Raw genomic sequence first — 16,789 nt, forward strand, 5'->3', positions numbered from 1 at the left:
TATTGCTACTGTAGAAGGCCCAACTGGTCCTGCTGGCCCAGGCCCTTCCATGCCTGCTCTCCTACTGTGGCCAGCAAAGGCACAGGCAGAATTACAAAGAAGGCAGAAGTGTTACACCATGAACAAATTGTGCAGTCCTCACAGAGCTTGGTATAGGGAAGAGACAAAACCCTGTCCAGTAATCAGAACAATTGGGATTTGGTCCCATTTCTGTTCTGGCTGGCTTTGTGATCTGGGACAAATCCCTGCACCTTTCTGGACCTGACTTCCCTAAAGGTAAAAGGGCTACCCTAACACCTGCCAAGGCCAGATCTCAGGGAATCTGTGAGGGTCAAAAGGACTGCAAGTGGGACTGTGAGGACAAACAAGAAAGGAACAGAGGGAACAGCAACTGAAGCAGGCTGACCAAGAAATGAAAGATGGAAAAGGGCCTAGCTCCTGTGGCTAAGTGGATTGAGCACCAGGCTGCAAACTAAAAGGTCACTGGTTTGATTTCCCAATCACAGCACATGCCTGGGTTGCAGGCCAAGTCCCCAGTTGGGGGTACATACAAGAGGCAACCAATCAAATGTTTCTCACCCTCTCCTTCTCCCTCCCTTCCCCATCTCTAGAGATGATAGATAGATAGATAGATAGATAGATAGATAGATAGATAGAAATAAGAAGGGGGGAAAGATGGAGATGGGCTGGACAGTAGCCAAGTAGAATCTGGGGAGAAAGGCAAGGTTCAAGCTGCACTGAGACATGAGAGTCTGGACAGAGGGCAGCAATTATCTGTGACATGATTTTCTAGCTTATCAACTGCTGAAAATTTTGTGGGACAGACATTATCTGTCTTGTAAGATGGAAGTAACCATGCACTTCGACCCTTAAATGGTGTATCTAGCTAGTTTGTAACTAGTCAGCCCATCGTATCAAGTGTCTTCATATGGCACATCAGACACGCTGTGATATCAACACAACTAGCAATGCCATAGCCCTTTTCTTCAAGGTCTCCCTGCAGGGCAGGGTCCTCCTTATGTTCCCAGTCCCTAGCACAGACTAGGTGCTGAGCAAATGTCTCTAGATTAGGAGACTAGTGAATTTTGCAAAGGCCTTGGCCCTGGTCAAATCTTTGGAAAATAACAGAGAAAACACTTATTTGGAATGGATTAGAAATTAGCTTCTCTGAGGGTACAGTCATATAATATATCCTATTATGTAAAATTGAAAAACTATCATTTTGGGGCTAATTCCCCTAAATAAGAGTCAACCATAAACAATTAATAAAAGTTTTATTAAATCATTTAGACTTGAAAGAAGTCACAATAGTTAACACACTTAAATGCATTCTATATACCACCAACCCAAATGGATTGAGTTCAGAATTTTTATAAATAAAAAATAATTTTTTTATTTATAAAAAATTTTACACATTCACAATGAAAAATAAAAACATACTACCAAGTTAGATGATTAAACTGTTATTTATAATCAGTTTTCAGAAAGTACCAATCTACATATAAGACAAAGGAGACACTTAAGATTTTATTAGGGTTTAAAAAGTCCATAATTAAAGAAGTTAGCTGTATGTAATATGTGATTCATTTTTTACCATAGCCTTTTTTTCATCCCCAAACCAGAACTTTTGACAACTTTACATAAAAAGCTTCATCCCCTTTTTTGGATGTAAAGTATAAAAAGCTCTTATACTTTTCCTGGAACCATTAAATTTTTAGCTATTTAATGCTAAAAATGCCACTATAAAACTAGCTATGGCCATAAACCATTGTACAATTTGTGCTACTTGTCCTCCAAAACAGTGCAGACTCCTAATTTACCCACCAGAGATAAAAACGGAGCCAGCTTTTTTTGAAAATCAATTTCAAAATCACCAGTATCCCTAAAAAGCATGTTTCCAGAACAATCTAGTTACCAAAGGCAGGGATTTTCATTATTCTATACTATAAAAATATGTCTATTAATTTTAGGGATTGCTTCCACCTCCCTAGGCAAGTTTCAAGACCGACAAAGAAAGAGACTACATGTGATTCAGTGCTAGTTCTCTTCTTGAGTACAGCAAAATCAAGAGTTGGCTCCAATTAGGTTATACTTCAAAATTCAGTTTAAATTTGGCTTAGAAAAGTAGTCAAAAAATTGAGCAGAAAGAAAACTCTCAAGTCCACAATTTTGGAAAGTCACATTCCTGAGAAGTGGACTATTCTGTGTCACCCATCAGGAGTACAGGCACAACATAAGGCTAACTGCTTGGCAAAGGGCTATGGGAATTGCTAGATGGTCTTGAATGTTTTTGTTCCTGATGAACTCATGGAGCGAGACCTCTGCCTGACCACTGTTTTTCCTGGAAACTCCAAGTCTTCAAATATAGCATTTTCAATGATGTCTGTGGCTTCAGGCCGATCCATGGGGGATGGAGACAGCATGTCTTTAACCACTGTATACTGAAACACAAAAATTGTTTTGTGACAAAAAGGCCAAGTTTAGACTACTAAACAGTCCCCTAGTCAAGAGTCAGCAAAATTTTTTTGTAAATATATTAAGTTTGCAAGCCAGTTTCTGACAAAACCTCTCTACTCACACTGAAATACAAAACAGCCACGGACAGCATGTAAACAATGGGCATGGCTGTGTCCAAAGCTTTATCACAAAACTAGGCAGCAGGCTGGAAATTGGCCTGTGGGTCAGAGCTTGCCAACAACTCCTGCTCCAAATAAATATGGACTATCTGTGGGTAATTGCTTGTTATCTAACATATAATAAAAGGTCTTAAATCATATCCTTGAGGCCTGGCTAGTATAGCTCAGTGGACTGAATGCGGGCCTGCAAACCACAGGATCGAGGTTCAATTCCCAGTCAGGGCACATGACTGGGTTGCAGGCCAGTTCCCACCGGGGACACATGAGAGGCAACTATACATTGATATTTCTTTCCCTCTCTCCTTCCCTTCCCCTTTCAAGAAAAAAATCATATACTTGAAACACAGACATAATCTGACTAAAACCAAATTCCTTTCACTAATACATGTGAAGTACAATCATCTCAATAAAAATTTCAGTTAAAATATAATCATTCCAGAGATCAATATCTAACACCATTAAAAAAACTGAACCCCTATTAATGTAACATATTCGGTTTTTAAAAATATTTTATTTATTTACCTTTAGAGAGAGGGGAAGGGAAGGAGAAAGCATGGGGGAGAAACATCATTGTGTGGTTGCCTCTCATGTGTCCCCTACTGGGGACCTGGCCAGTAACCTAGGCATGTGCCCTGGCTGGGAATCAAACCGGCAACCCTTTGCTTCACAGGCCCGTGCTCAATTCACTGAGCTCTACCAGCCAGGGGATAATGTAACATATTCTTATGAGCCACCTTGAGAACTGATTCGTTAAATTTGGAAAATACTTAACAAAATAAGTTTTAGTAAAATATATATATATTTTTAAACATTTTATTTATTTATCTTTAGAGGGGAAGGGAAGGAGAGAGGAAGGAAACATCAATGTATGGTTGCTTCTCGTGCATCCCCTGCAGGGAACTGGGCCCTGCTGGAAACTGGCCTGCAACCCAAGCATGTGCCCTGATTGGGGATCGAACTGCGATCGTCTGGTTCACAGGCCCGCGCTCAATCCACTGAGCTACACCAGCCAGGGCTTAGTTTTAGTAAAATATATTTTATTCAGGTTAGTGTATTCTGTATTATTTTAAGATTCATTTTAATGCAATCCTCTATTGTAATACTGAAAAATAAATTTAAACTTCAATTTGTGGTAACAGTCTAATTTGCTTCAACTTAATTATTTAAGAAAATTGAAAATTCATCAATGTATACATTTTAAAATGTTTGTGGATGAAACATTTTATGAAATAAACAAAAGCTGCAAAAGAAAGTTCAAAGGTTCATCACACAAAATTTTCACCATTCAAGACCAGCTAAATATGCCCTCCCCACTCTCCTGAACAATTTACTGTGGCACTCAGAGTGGTACAACTCCAACACACACAATCAATGGGAATGATTTCCCCCTGTCCCGCAAAAAAGCCAGTTTTTAAGATCTCTTCCAAATTCACTCAGATAAAGCAATTAATGGCATGATCAGAACAGCAGCTCTGTCCCTGTGAGGGCACACAGGGAGCTTGGCCTGTGGAAGGGAAGGATGGCTACAATTCGCACATAGAATGCCATGCAGCACAGGAGCACAGAAAACAAGGCCCAAAGCCCAGGGCTGAGTTCCTGTCTTTGATTTTACCAAATGTGCTCTTGGAATCAGGTCCCTTTCCTCTCTAGCCCTTTGGCTTCTTCATCAGTAAAATGGGACAACTGACGAAATGACTGCTAAGGACACTACACTAGGTTCTAAATGATTCTAAAGAAAACAAAAGATGAGAATTATACAAACCTCATGAGGATATTTCTGAGTAAACAACAGTGGAAATCTGAGATTTCTTACATCAGTTAAGATCTAAAAAAAAAGAAAAGTGTTACTTACCTTTGAATCTATTTTGACAGATCTATTTAAAGATAAAAATATTTTGATACTTTAGAAGAGTGACTAAAGAGAAAGGGTAAATATTAAACAGATGGGAAACTTATCAATAGCTTTTACTGATGATAATCTATACATAAGTACCATCACGTCATTGAAATCTAAAAAATAACTCAGACATAATTATGCTTGAATCGTGCATGATAGGGACAACTGGATTTTAACTGAAAATAGACTCATTTGTATAAAAAAAATCCAGTCATTTATGAATGCACACTTGTGTCCTTAAGTGGATAACTTTTTCTATTAGTTTCTAATCTCTCTGCATTTGATAGAAAGAGCATACTCTTTACCTCTTTGGGGGGGGGGGGGACCAAATCAATTCTGCAAAATACTGAGTATAAAACTAAGCTTTTGAAAGTTCTCTGGGAAATTTTCATACAAATTATTACTCTCTTTATGCTCCAGTTTCCTTATCTGCAAAACAAAGATAATAGGCCCCACTTGTCAGACTGTTTCGAGAATTAAATGAATTAATTTCAGTATCTCATTTAGCAAAGTACCCAATACTTCTTTTGTAATGATGACAAAAAACAATTTTTAGAAATGAAATAAAGCAAGTACGTCTTTGTATTTCTTAGGAAATAAGCTGAAAAAAGGGAGTGGGGAGAGGTAGGAAAGGGTAAAGGGAGGAGGAATGGTAATAAAAGGAGACTTGGGGTAGTGAACACAAAATACGATATACAAATGAGGTATCAGAATTGTACACCTGAAATCGATATCATTTTATTAACTAATGGCATCCCAATATATTCAATCAAAATAAAAATGTAAATTTAAAAAGAAAGAAAGAAATAAGCTGGAGTGCACTTAAAAAAAGTAAGAACTAGGTTGGCATTTATTACTTCCCATTAAAACAGGAACTTGAAGGATCTGTGCTACAGGACCTAGAAGGGAGAGTTTCATTTACTAATAGGAAGGTCACACCAAACTAAGTGCAGGTAAATGCTTGAGTCTGAACTCACTGAAGTAATTTCTAATCATATAACATTTTAAACCAAAGGTTTTTATGTTAAAACTTAAAATTGAAACAACACCATGACCATAATTCAATGGGGGAAATGGAAAGTTGTTTCCAAAAAAAGCATAGCATACTGGAGAAGGCTGATAAATTGGAAGTTCAAAAGTAATACCTGCTGAGCTTTGAAACACACAAATAAAAAAATAAAATGGCAAGCCACAGACTAAAAGAAAGTACTCACAATACAGCTAGCTATCTGGCAAAGGACTTGAAAAGCTGGTCAAGGTCATTAGTCATCAGGGAAATGCAAACACAAACCACATTATGATTTTATTATGCCTGTACCACAATGGCTAAAATTGTGTAGACTGAAACTTAAGTGTTGACAAGGACATGAACGAACCAGAACTCTCATATACTGACAGTAAGAATGCAAAATGGCACTTTCTTATAAAGTTAAACCACTTACCACATAGTTTACCAATCCTACCTAGGTAAGTACCCAAGACAAATGAAAACATTGAGTGTCTACAAAACAACTTGTTCACAAATACCCACAGTGTCTTTATCCATAAATGCTTCACAATAGGTAAATGGATCCATGAACTGTGGTAAATACACAACTGGAATGCTACTAATAAAAAGGAAGAAACTACTGATACATTGAATAAAATGAATGAGTCTTGAAAACTTTTTGGTAAATCAAAGAAGGCAGACAAAAAAGAATGTGTGTCTTGAAAGATTCCATTTACGTGGAGCTTTAGAAAAGACAAAGCCTGGGGTGGTGGTACAGGGTTGACTGGGAAGGAGAAAAGGAAATTTTCTCAGGTGATAGAAATGTTCCATAGTTTGAATGTAGTGATGATTACATGGGTATATAAACTTGGCAAAACTCATCAAACTGTACACCTAAAGTGAGTGCACTTTATGGTATGTAAAGTGTAGCTCAATAAAGTCGATTTTTAAAAGGGCCTTGCTCAAATCACTGAAAGGTCTGTTTTACATTCACTAAGAGAATTTCAGAGAGATTTTGGCTAAACATAGCAGATTTTCTGCTACATTTTCAGTAAACATTTGCACTGAAACAACTGCAAAAGAATGTGAAATACATAAATAAGTCTATAAGGATGACAGCACTAGAAGAAAAGTCAAATTTGTGGAAGACAGGATGTAGATAGAAACATAGTAACTACTTTTGCTGAAGAGAGGAAGGTAAGCAGGGCTACCTGCTGGGATAATGCAAGTGAACAGGGATAATGCAAGTGAACAGGGATAATGCAAGTGAACAAGGAGTGGACTAGCTGTGCAGAACCTGCAGATGGTGGGGGGAGGCCAAGGATGAGAGCAGGAAAACTATCTGAAAGTCTGTATACAGAGTGATACATCCCCCTATAAACATATGAGCTTTATTTTCTGGAGAAACTGAACCAAGGAAGTCCAGAATTAGAGTCACTCAATAGAAAGGAAGGGTGTATGCTGGGGTGGGCATGGAACAGTAGGATGGTCTACATACATCCCCAACCGTCCACACTCTCTCAGGAGAATTAAAGTCACTTCTCTGGAGAAAATGGTTGTTGTAGAGTAAATAAAGGTCCATAGATGCTGATATGTAGGAAATTCTCTACCACACCCCTAGATAAGAACTGAATTGTAGCCCTTATAGTGAAGTCCATTCTGGTCTCCATTTTAGAGCCCTATTCTTAAACATGAATAGCTAAGGATTGTTAACGTGAGAACAAAATTGTTAAAAACACCCGAGTTTGATTTTGGTAGGGAGGAAAGTGTGACTATAAAGGGGTAGTAGAAGGGAACTTTTTGCGCTATAGAACAGTTCTGTGTCTAGATTGCAGTGGTGGCTACACAAATCTATACATGAGACAAAATAACACGGAATTACATATACACGTACCAAGGTGAAATTCCCAGTTTTGATATTGTACACACTAATTACATTAGATGTAACCACTAAGAGAAATTGGGTGAAGGGTACACTGAATCTCTGTATTATCCCTGCAACTTCCTATGGCTCTATATTAAATTTAAAAAAATTAAAAAACAGAGGAAAGAGACAACGCAGGGAGAGGAAAACTTACATACAGATATGCAATTGAGATTCTTGGAGATTACTAAATCCATGTAAAAAGAGTGAGATGCTATTAAAAAGGAACAATGATGGACAAAAGTTGGATGGTCAAAATATAAACTTACAAAAGTTGAAAAAACAAGGAACTCTTGCAAAGGACCATATAAAAAGACAGAAAGATGAAAAATAGGTGAAAAATAACAGTTGTTTATAAGATTAAGTCAGGGGTTCAAAAAGAAAACAGAAAATTTGGAGAATTTATCAAAAATAATACAAGAAATTTACTAGAACTGATGGATTCGTATCTTTTAACTGAAGAGACCTACCAAGTATTACGCACAGTAAGTGAGAGGAAAAAGATCAACAAAAAGACTAAATTTTATAAGAGCACTGATAAAGGTAAAGTCCTAAAAGCCCTCAATGTTCTGGGGGAAATTATTCTCAAACTAAAATCAAAACCTGGCAAATTTATGGATTATGTATGAGGATGGAGAAAAAATGCATTTTCACATACTCGAGGACTCTAAAACTGTTAATCTAAAAATCTCATACATTCTTTTCTAAGGAATTTATAGTAGAATGTGCTCTAGAGAAATAAAGGGTAATACAAGAAAAAGGGGAAAACATGAATCCAAGTCAGGAAGAAAAGGAAGTACATCCTTGGTTGACAATTTACAGAAGGTCTAGGGGTGGGAATCACAACAAACTGAAGGAAAACAGCTTCAAGAAGACACCCCCCAAAATCTACCTACCTACCTACCTATCAATCAATCAATCAATCAATCATCTATCTGCCTGCCTACCTACCCATTCATCTGCCCTAGTGATAGAGAAGTAAACTACATTGAAGCACAGAGGAACTATTGTTTGATATACAACAGACTTTTAACATTAATTAAAAATTACAATAGAGAACAGGCTGACAGTGACCAGAGGGGAGAGGGGAGGGAATTTCAGGGGAAATAAGGGAGGGATTTAGAGGAACCTATATAAAGGATACATGGACAACAACTGAGAAGGGTGGAAATGGGAGGGAGGGGGGAGGATGGGGGTGGGATGGGATGGGAGTAATAGACAGAAAACTGTACTTGAAAAATAATTAAATAAAAAAATTAAAAAAAAAAATTACAACAGAAGTTCAGAAAACAGCCCTGGCTGGTGTAGCTCAGTGGATTGAGCACAGGCCTGCGAACCAGAGGATCGTGGTTCGATTCCCAGTCAGGGCACATGCCTGGGTTGCAGGCCTGTTCCCTGCAGGTCAACTCACAGCAGGGGACGCACAAAAGGCAACCATACATTGATGTTTCTCTCCCTCTTCCCTTCCCCTCTAAAGGTAAATAAATAAATAAATAAAAATCTTAAAAAAAAAAAAAGAAGTTCAGAAAACAAAGCAATTGAGAAAAGGGAATTCTTTTTTTAAAAAAAGGATTGCATCAGAAAGACAAAGAGTATTTTCGATCTAGCATAGAACAGTATTTTCCTGGTCAAGAGAAATATTGACTTCATTTAACCAAAACTTTTCCCCACAATTACATGCTTTTATTACATTTTTAAATGAAATAAAATGCACGTTAAAAAAATTCATTGTTTTCATCATTTTAAAGTATATAAGTCAGTGATTTTTATTCTATTCGTATGTTTCACAACCACCACTACTATCTAATTCCAGAACATTTTGTCACTCAAAAAGAAACCTCATATCCATTAAGCAGTCACTCCCCATCCCCACTCTATCCTCAAACCCCGGCAACTACTAATTTACCTGATCTCTAAAGATTTGCCTATTCTGGATATTTAATATAAATTAATTCATACAATATTGGTCTTTTGTGTCTGGCTTCTTTCAGTTGGCACAATATTTCCAAGGTTCACCTGTGCTGGAGGACAGATCAGTACTTCATTCCTTTTCATGGCTCAATAATATTCCATTGCATGGGTATATCACATTTGTTTTGCCATAAATCAACTGGTTGGGTTGTTTCTACTGACTATCATGAAAATGCTTGGAACATCTGTGTACAAATTTTTGGGTGCACATGCTTTCATTTCTAGGGTATATACCTAGAAGTGAAATTGCTGAGTCAAATGTAACTCTGTTTAACTTTTTGAGTAATTATTACACTGTTTCCACTGCAGCTGTACCATTTTGAAGTTCCATCAGCAATGTATGAAGGCACCAATTTCCCCAGATCCTTGCCAATACTTTGTCTCATTGTGGTTTTGTTTTACATCTCCCTAATTAATAATGTGCTTATTGGCCATTTGTAAACTTTTCTTTGGAGAAATGTCTATTTAAGTCCTTTGCTCATTTTTTAAATTGGACTGTTTGTCTTTTTGTTGTCAAATTGTAATAGTTCTTTATATATTCTGAATACTAGGAACTTATCAGATATATGATTCATAAATATTTTCACCCATTCTATAAACTATATTTTTACATTCTTAATTAGGGTCCATTGAAGCCATATAACCCCGATCCTTTAGATATGTTGGATTTTTTTAATATCCCTTTCTGGAGGCTTTTAGGATGTTCTGAAATTTATTCATTTTGGTAGGTCCTCTTGGTTAGAAGATATGAGTCCTTTCGCTATATATGAGACCTACATCCTCTTCTACCTGGCCAGCAATCAATAGATAAGATCTAAAACTGACAGAGAAATGGTGGTAACAGCATAAATTTTGGAAGTAGGGAAGTAAGTACTGGGGATAAGCTGAGGATTACTACTTACGAAGGGTGGGAAAGAATGTGGCAGAGAGGACTTCCGCCAAGATGGAGGCATAGCTGGAAACACTGTGCCTTCTCCCACAACCAAGTTTGCATACAACAAAGGTTTGGAAAACAAAGCCACAGCCAAAAAACAGAAAATTGAATTATACGGAAGTCTGACAACGACGAACCATTCAACGGGGATGGTAAGAGGGGCAGAGCCAGCAGCGAAGCAGGGTCGGGCAGGACAGATCCCCAGACCTAGGTGCGCAGGTAGACCAGACCCAGTCAGGGTGTGGGGCAGACTGACCGTGGTCGCACATTCGTGCACAGTGAGAAGGACCACACAGACCCCGGGGGACGAGGGCTGACAGCGGTGGCACACTCGCGTGCAGTGGGACAAAACGCATGGGCCCGGTGACAGTGGCACCTGTGGCTGTGGCATGGGAGGCGGCAGACAGGACGCCATTGCTCCTCTTTGACCCCGCTCCCACATACAACGTCACAACCCAGCAACTGAGTTGCCCTGCTCCGATTAAAGCCTAGGGATCCAATCCTGCTATGGAACAGGCACGAACAGCCCAAAAGATGGAGCAAGAAGAACTCAAAGTCCCAGAGCCAATAACTCTCAGCAACCAAGAAATTGCCAGCCTCTCAGAAGCACAGTTCAAGACACTGTTTTTCAGGATGCTCACAGAACTGGTTGATTATAGTCACAAATTACAGGAACATATGAAGGCTAAACTAACTGAAATGAAGGGAGATGCACAGGAAACCAATAGCGATGGAAAGGAAACTGGGACTCAAATCAATGGAATGGACCAGAAGGAAGAACGAAACATCCAACCAGAAAAGAATGAAGAAATGAGAATTCAAAAAAATGAGGAGAGGCTTAGGAACCTCCAGGACATCTTTAAACGTTCCAACATCCAGATTATAGGGGTACCAGAAGGGGGAAAGAAACAGCCATGAGTGGAAAACTTATTTGAACAAATAATAAAGGAGAACTTCCCCAGTCTGGAAAAGGAAATAGACTTCCAGGAACTAACTCCAGGAAGCTCAGAGAGTCCCAAAGAAGTTGGACCCAAGAAGGAACACACCAAGGCACATCATAATTACATTAGCCAAGATGAAAATGAAGGAGAGAATCCTAGAAGCAGCAAGAGATAAGGGGACAGTCACCTACAAAGGAGTACCCATCAGACTGTCAGCTGATTTCTCAAAAGAGACCTTACAGGCAAGAAGGGGCTGGAAAGAAGTATTCCAACTCATGAAATCCAAAGAGCTACAGCCAAGATTGCTTTATCCAGCAAAACTTTCATTTAGAATGGAAGGACAGATAAAGTGCTTCTCAGATAAGGTCAAGTTCAAGGAATTCATCATCACCAAGCCCTTATTATATGAAATGCTAAAGGGACTTATATAAGAAAAAGAAGATGAAAAATATGAACAGTGAAAGGACAGCAAACTCACAGTTATTAACAACCACGCCTAAAACAAAAGCAAACCTGGAAGACAGCTAAATCAGGAGTGGAACCATAGAAATGAAGAACACATGGAGGGTTAGCAACAGGGGGGTGGGAGGGGGAGAAGGGGGGAGAAGGCACAGAAAATAGCATAGATGGTAGGTAGAAAATAGATAGGGGGGAGGGCAAGAATAGTGGGGGAAATATAGAATCTAAAGAATTTGAGACACGTGGTTATAAACTAAGGGGGTAGAATGGTGGGGGAGGGAGTTTGTGGGTAGAGGGGAATGAAGGGGGGAATAGAACAACTGTAATGGTATAATCAATAAAATATATTAAAAAAAGAATGTGGCAGAGGCCTATTTTTAAGACATTCAGTACTATCTTTCTTAAAGAATGATCATGGTTTGAGAGGAAAAAAAATAATTACACTTCGTTTTCCAGTTTTTAAGTGTATGAGTGTGTGGCCACTTGTCCTCTGGAATATTCTCCTCTGACCAACCACTGCCTCCATCACTTCCTCTCTTCTCGTACCTCCATTACTCCGTGGGCTCCCTAGCTTTGCACTTATTACAAATTTACTGAGTACTAAATGCTGTTATGATGAATCTTAGTTAACAACAAGGAACAAAATAATCAACTAAACAATTTTTGAAGACTGAGCTTTAAGTATAGGCGAGCTGTTTACAAACCCTCCCTGTGTAGCTCACATCACTCCTTTTTCTTTTGTAAATTTAAGAACATTTTTTCCACTTTTTCTGAAATGGGGAGAACTTACCCTGACTCTCTCCATCTGAGTGCCAAATGGGTACAACAACTCAAACAGGATGAGGCCTAAAGAAAAGATGTCCACTTTATGCGAGTAGTTGTTTCCATGAATCTGAAATCCCATATAAAGAAGAAATAATTAGAAAAATATTAAGAGATAATATAATTGATAACGCAATATTGAATGTAATTGATAATATGGCACTGGTGAATCCCAAAGTTGACTTAGTCACCTCATGGTTTAAATGTATCTGTGAAAATGTTAGCAAAGAGTTAATCTTGTATAAGCCTCTTTTCTTCAACTGGATGCAGCAGGAGTAATTAAACTACTCAACATCACAGAAGGAAAGCCCAGGAATAGCTCTGAGATATGCATCAGTAAAATAGGTCTGGCAGAAACCTGGAGCCTTCCAATGCTAAAAAAGTTTGTGGGAGCCAATGAAAGCTGCTCAACTACCCCTGAGGTGAAGTTTTTCAAAGTGAACACTATCTAAGGCAGATCTCTCATTTCTAATCATTTTAGCCCTCACCCATTTTTATGAGAAAATCTTCATTACTCCAAACCAATAATCAAGTGTGGTTAGCCCTCATTATGGCACTTAATTATGGACCACTTTGCAGTCTTATTTGTAGTTTTCATGTATATATTTCCTGTTCTTCACAACTAGAGATGAAGTCCTGGAGGGAAGGGACCTGCTTCTTTTGTATTACCACAACCCAGCACTGAGCTAAGTATAGACAAGGCCCTCAGTAAGTGCTTATTTGTTAAAATAAACAGGTAAATTATAACCCAAATACTCTCACGGCAATGCCTCATTCAAATTAAAAGTGACCTCAGTAAGAACCCTTTTATTTGTGGAAATTATTTCAGGCACATAACTTGACATTTGGCAAAACTAAAAAAGAGTGTCACTCTGGAAGCACCACACCATCATTTCTTCACTGGGGAGTCACAGGTAGTAGCCAGGATGACAAACCCTCCACAACCTTCTCTCTAAACAGCACTTGATATCTGTCCCCTTGGTTACTGCCACAAGCTGCCTGCCTCTGTGCTTACAGAATATAAAACATCAGACGAAAAGTCATCTCAAAGTTGGCATCAGCTACATCATCTTCCTCTCTTCCCTTACTTCTTATCCCTGGGCTTACAGGGAACAGTGATGAAAAGGACACTCTCATACAATATTTAGAGAATATAAACTAACATACCTTCATAAAAAGCAACTAGCAATAAAGTTTACTCCCACTTGATGGCCCTAATTAATTCCATCCACACTAGGGTAGATGTAACTGGGGACAGATATCTGTGTACAGGGCTAGTTATCTAAATGATATTCCCAACAGCAAAAGTTCCAAGTAACTAAAATGTCCAAAACAAATTGCTTAACAGAAACAATATTAATAGCCAAAAAGGTTTTATAAGAATATTAATACTGTGGGAAATGCTTAATTTTAATATTATATCCAAAAATTTACACACAGAATCTCAATTTTGTTTTCCAAAATAAGGTACATATAAAAATAAGGTGTATATGTGTATGTGTATTTCATAAAAGGAAGTAAGTAACCACTACTAATGGATTAGAGTTTTAGTAAGTGGTTTTTAGCTTTCTTTATACATTCTTATATTTTCTATATTCCCTACAAAGAGAAAAGATTAACATATGAGGGGGGAAAGCATTATTAAATACTTTAAAAAACAAATGTAGTTTCATGAATACATGCAAAATAATCTTTACAAAACATCTAAAAAATAAATGAAACAGATATCAAAGGAAAGGGCAGAATATAATACACCCTTTCAGAGTTTAACTTGATTGTTTTAGAATTGTGTAATCCTAGAACTTGGGCTGTATTTCCTGGTAATCACATTAAGAACAAAGTGTGGTCTCTGCTCATTTTCTCCTAGAAAGAAAATTAAGAGCTTTGATAAAAAAAATATTTTGAAACAATGTCTTAGTACAGCTTCTGAGGCTTGAGAAAGACATTTCATATAGCCAAAGTACTTTGGCTATATGACTTTGGCTATATGACTTTGGCTATATGACTTTTAAAAGTGACATTTAATAAAGTGACAGTTTCCATATTTAAGAATACTGAAGAACAATTAGGTTTAAGAAAATTAAGACTGTCCATTTTTAACTACCTGATTTTAACTATCATACACTGCCATAACAAAACTTCTATAGCTACCCTTAATTTTTTAGTATCTTCAATAATTACAAACATGCTATCTCCTGTCGTCAATCTCTTCCTTTCTTAGATGGCTAACCTTACCTCCAACAAATACACACACGTGCATACACACACACATATACATTAGCCACAAGCCAAAATAGCACAGCAGTGTGTGTGTGTGGTGGCCATGACTGTCCACCTGGTGTTTATTCACAGATACTCACATTCACTCTTTCAACAAACATTTATGCTGAATTCTAGGCATTGTTTTTAGGTGTTGGGATAAAGTAAAAAAAAAAGAGTAGGTCCCTTTCTGATAGCTTATTATTTTAGAGGGGAAGCAAAATACTTACTTTTAGAAAATTTAAAATGCTATGAGAATAAACAATATAACATGATAGATCCTGACAGGAGTGGAAGGAGAGTCATCTATTTCACACAGAGCTTGGGGAGGTGGGGACTCCATCTAGTGAGCCCTTCACAGATACATGCATCCAGGGAGAGTTCCTTTCATTTAGTCATTCCTACTTTGTTGTCACAATACTTCACAAGCATGAAGGTATATTTCCAGTCTCTTGAATAATGGTGAGTCAAAATATAATATAAATATTAAATACAGTTTAATATCAATTCTGATACATGTCTATGTAGAAATACTGAAAAACAGAGAAAAGTCCAAAATACCATTCAAAGCCCCTTCACAGAAGCAGTGACTATTGGTATTTCATGGCTCTTACTTCCTACCTTTTTTCATATGGATGTTAAATACGTATTTACAGTACTTTGGTATTTCATACAGTTTTAATTTCTCCTGTTTCCAGGTTATGGCTACCATCACTTGACTAGGATCATTGAATTGCTTGGGCCAACAGATTTCTTTTTTCACTCAAGCCAGTTTAGATACTTTTGGTTGCAAATAATCTACTATGTACAATAAATTTCTTATAAATTAACATCTCTGCCACATGTATTATTTTTAATTCCTAAATTTATTTGTGGTTTTCCTCTTTTAAGTGGATTGCTAGGCAGGATTACCTTTTTCACTTAAAGCTTAAAATCTACCATAATGTTGTTTCACTGATTCACCAGCAAGAGTTATTATTCCTGTTTACATCCTGCAAAATGTTAACATCCTACAGAGCAGAATGCTAAATCACTCATGCACAGTAATGTGCTTATATAATGAAAGCCTTTCAAATAAATTTATCTCCAAATAGAATGCTGATAGCTTTCTGTGAATTTCACTATTTTTTCATCTTTCATTGTTTTCTTTTTTATTGTTTTTTAATTTATGTTATTATTGTTTTTAGAGAGAGTGAAAAGGGGAAAGAGAGAGAAACATCAGTTTGTTGTTCTACTTATTTATGCATTCCTTGGTTGATTCCTGTATGTGCCCTGATGGGTGACTGAACCCACAACCTTGAATACCAGGAAGATGCTCTAACCAACTGAGCTACCTGGCCAGGGCCTCCTTCATTGTTTTCTTACTATTTTGCATGAGCATTTTTATTTTATCATTCACCCAATAGTTACTTAGGAAGGTGTTTTAAATTTACACTAGCCTAAACAAATAAAAACCTAAAATCAAAACAAACCACTATCACCTTTTTTTAAATTGTGTTGTGATTATAGCAAAACAGTCACAAGTTCTATTTTCAAATACATTGATGTTTCTTTGTGGTCTAGAAGTCTGAAATGAAAGCATATCTTATTTTAATTTATTTATCAATAAATGCTCAAATACTGACTATAAATAAGGCCTAGTACATTTTTCATCTAGCTTCCCCGGATGAGTAAAAGATCCATTCAAAGTGCAGAATGGCCCATTCTGACATGATTCACTTGGTTGGAGCATCATCCTACACATCAAAAGGCCAGGGGTTTTGGTTCCCAGTCAGGGCACATACCTAGGTTGTGGCTTCAATCCCTGTCCAGGCATGTATGTGAGGCAACCAATCGATGTCTCTCTCTCACATCAATATTTCTCTCTAAAATCAACAAGCATATTAAATTTTTTATTAAAAAAGTACAAAATGAACTAAGGATATTAAACTAACAGAGTAGAAAACATTCAATGATAT

General features: G+C 37.4%; 1 protein-coding gene across 3 annotated transcripts in view; it reads right to left on the reverse strand.

The window, feature by feature from the left end:
- Positions 1–1,577: 1,577 nt before the first annotated feature.
- EIF2AK3 (eukaryotic translation initiation factor 2 alpha kinase 3) overlaps positions 1,578–16,789 on the reverse strand; it is a 92,762-nt gene continuing 77,550 nt past the window's right edge. Inside the window, exons 15-18 of one of the 3 annotated variants that reach the window (XR_005064103.1) lie at positions 12,541–12,642; positions 4,839–4,962; positions 4,399–4,461; positions 2,303–2,441 (exon numbers count right to left, since the gene is read on the reverse strand). Coding sequence is in view for 2 of the 3 variants with exons in the window: in XM_037029641.1 (XP_036885536.1) it covers positions 2,271–2,441; positions 4,399–4,461; positions 12,541–12,642 (336 nt within the window). In the remaining variant the exon portion in view is untranslated. Of the gene's footprint in view, positions 2,442–4,398; positions 4,462–4,838; positions 4,963–12,540; positions 12,643–16,789 lie in introns of all 3 variants that reach the window. The other 2 variants (XM_037029641.1, XM_037029642.1) reach the window with 2 other exon arrangements.

The sequence above is a fragment of the Sturnira hondurensis genome, unplaced genomic scaffold, assembly GCF_014824575.4.
Source record: "Sturnira hondurensis isolate 20B ecotype Veracruz unplaced genomic scaffold, ASM1482457v3 Scaffold0020392, whole genome shotgun sequence".
In the NCBI taxonomy this organism is placed as follows: domain Eukaryota; kingdom Metazoa; phylum Chordata; class Mammalia; order Chiroptera; family Phyllostomidae; genus Sturnira; species Sturnira hondurensis.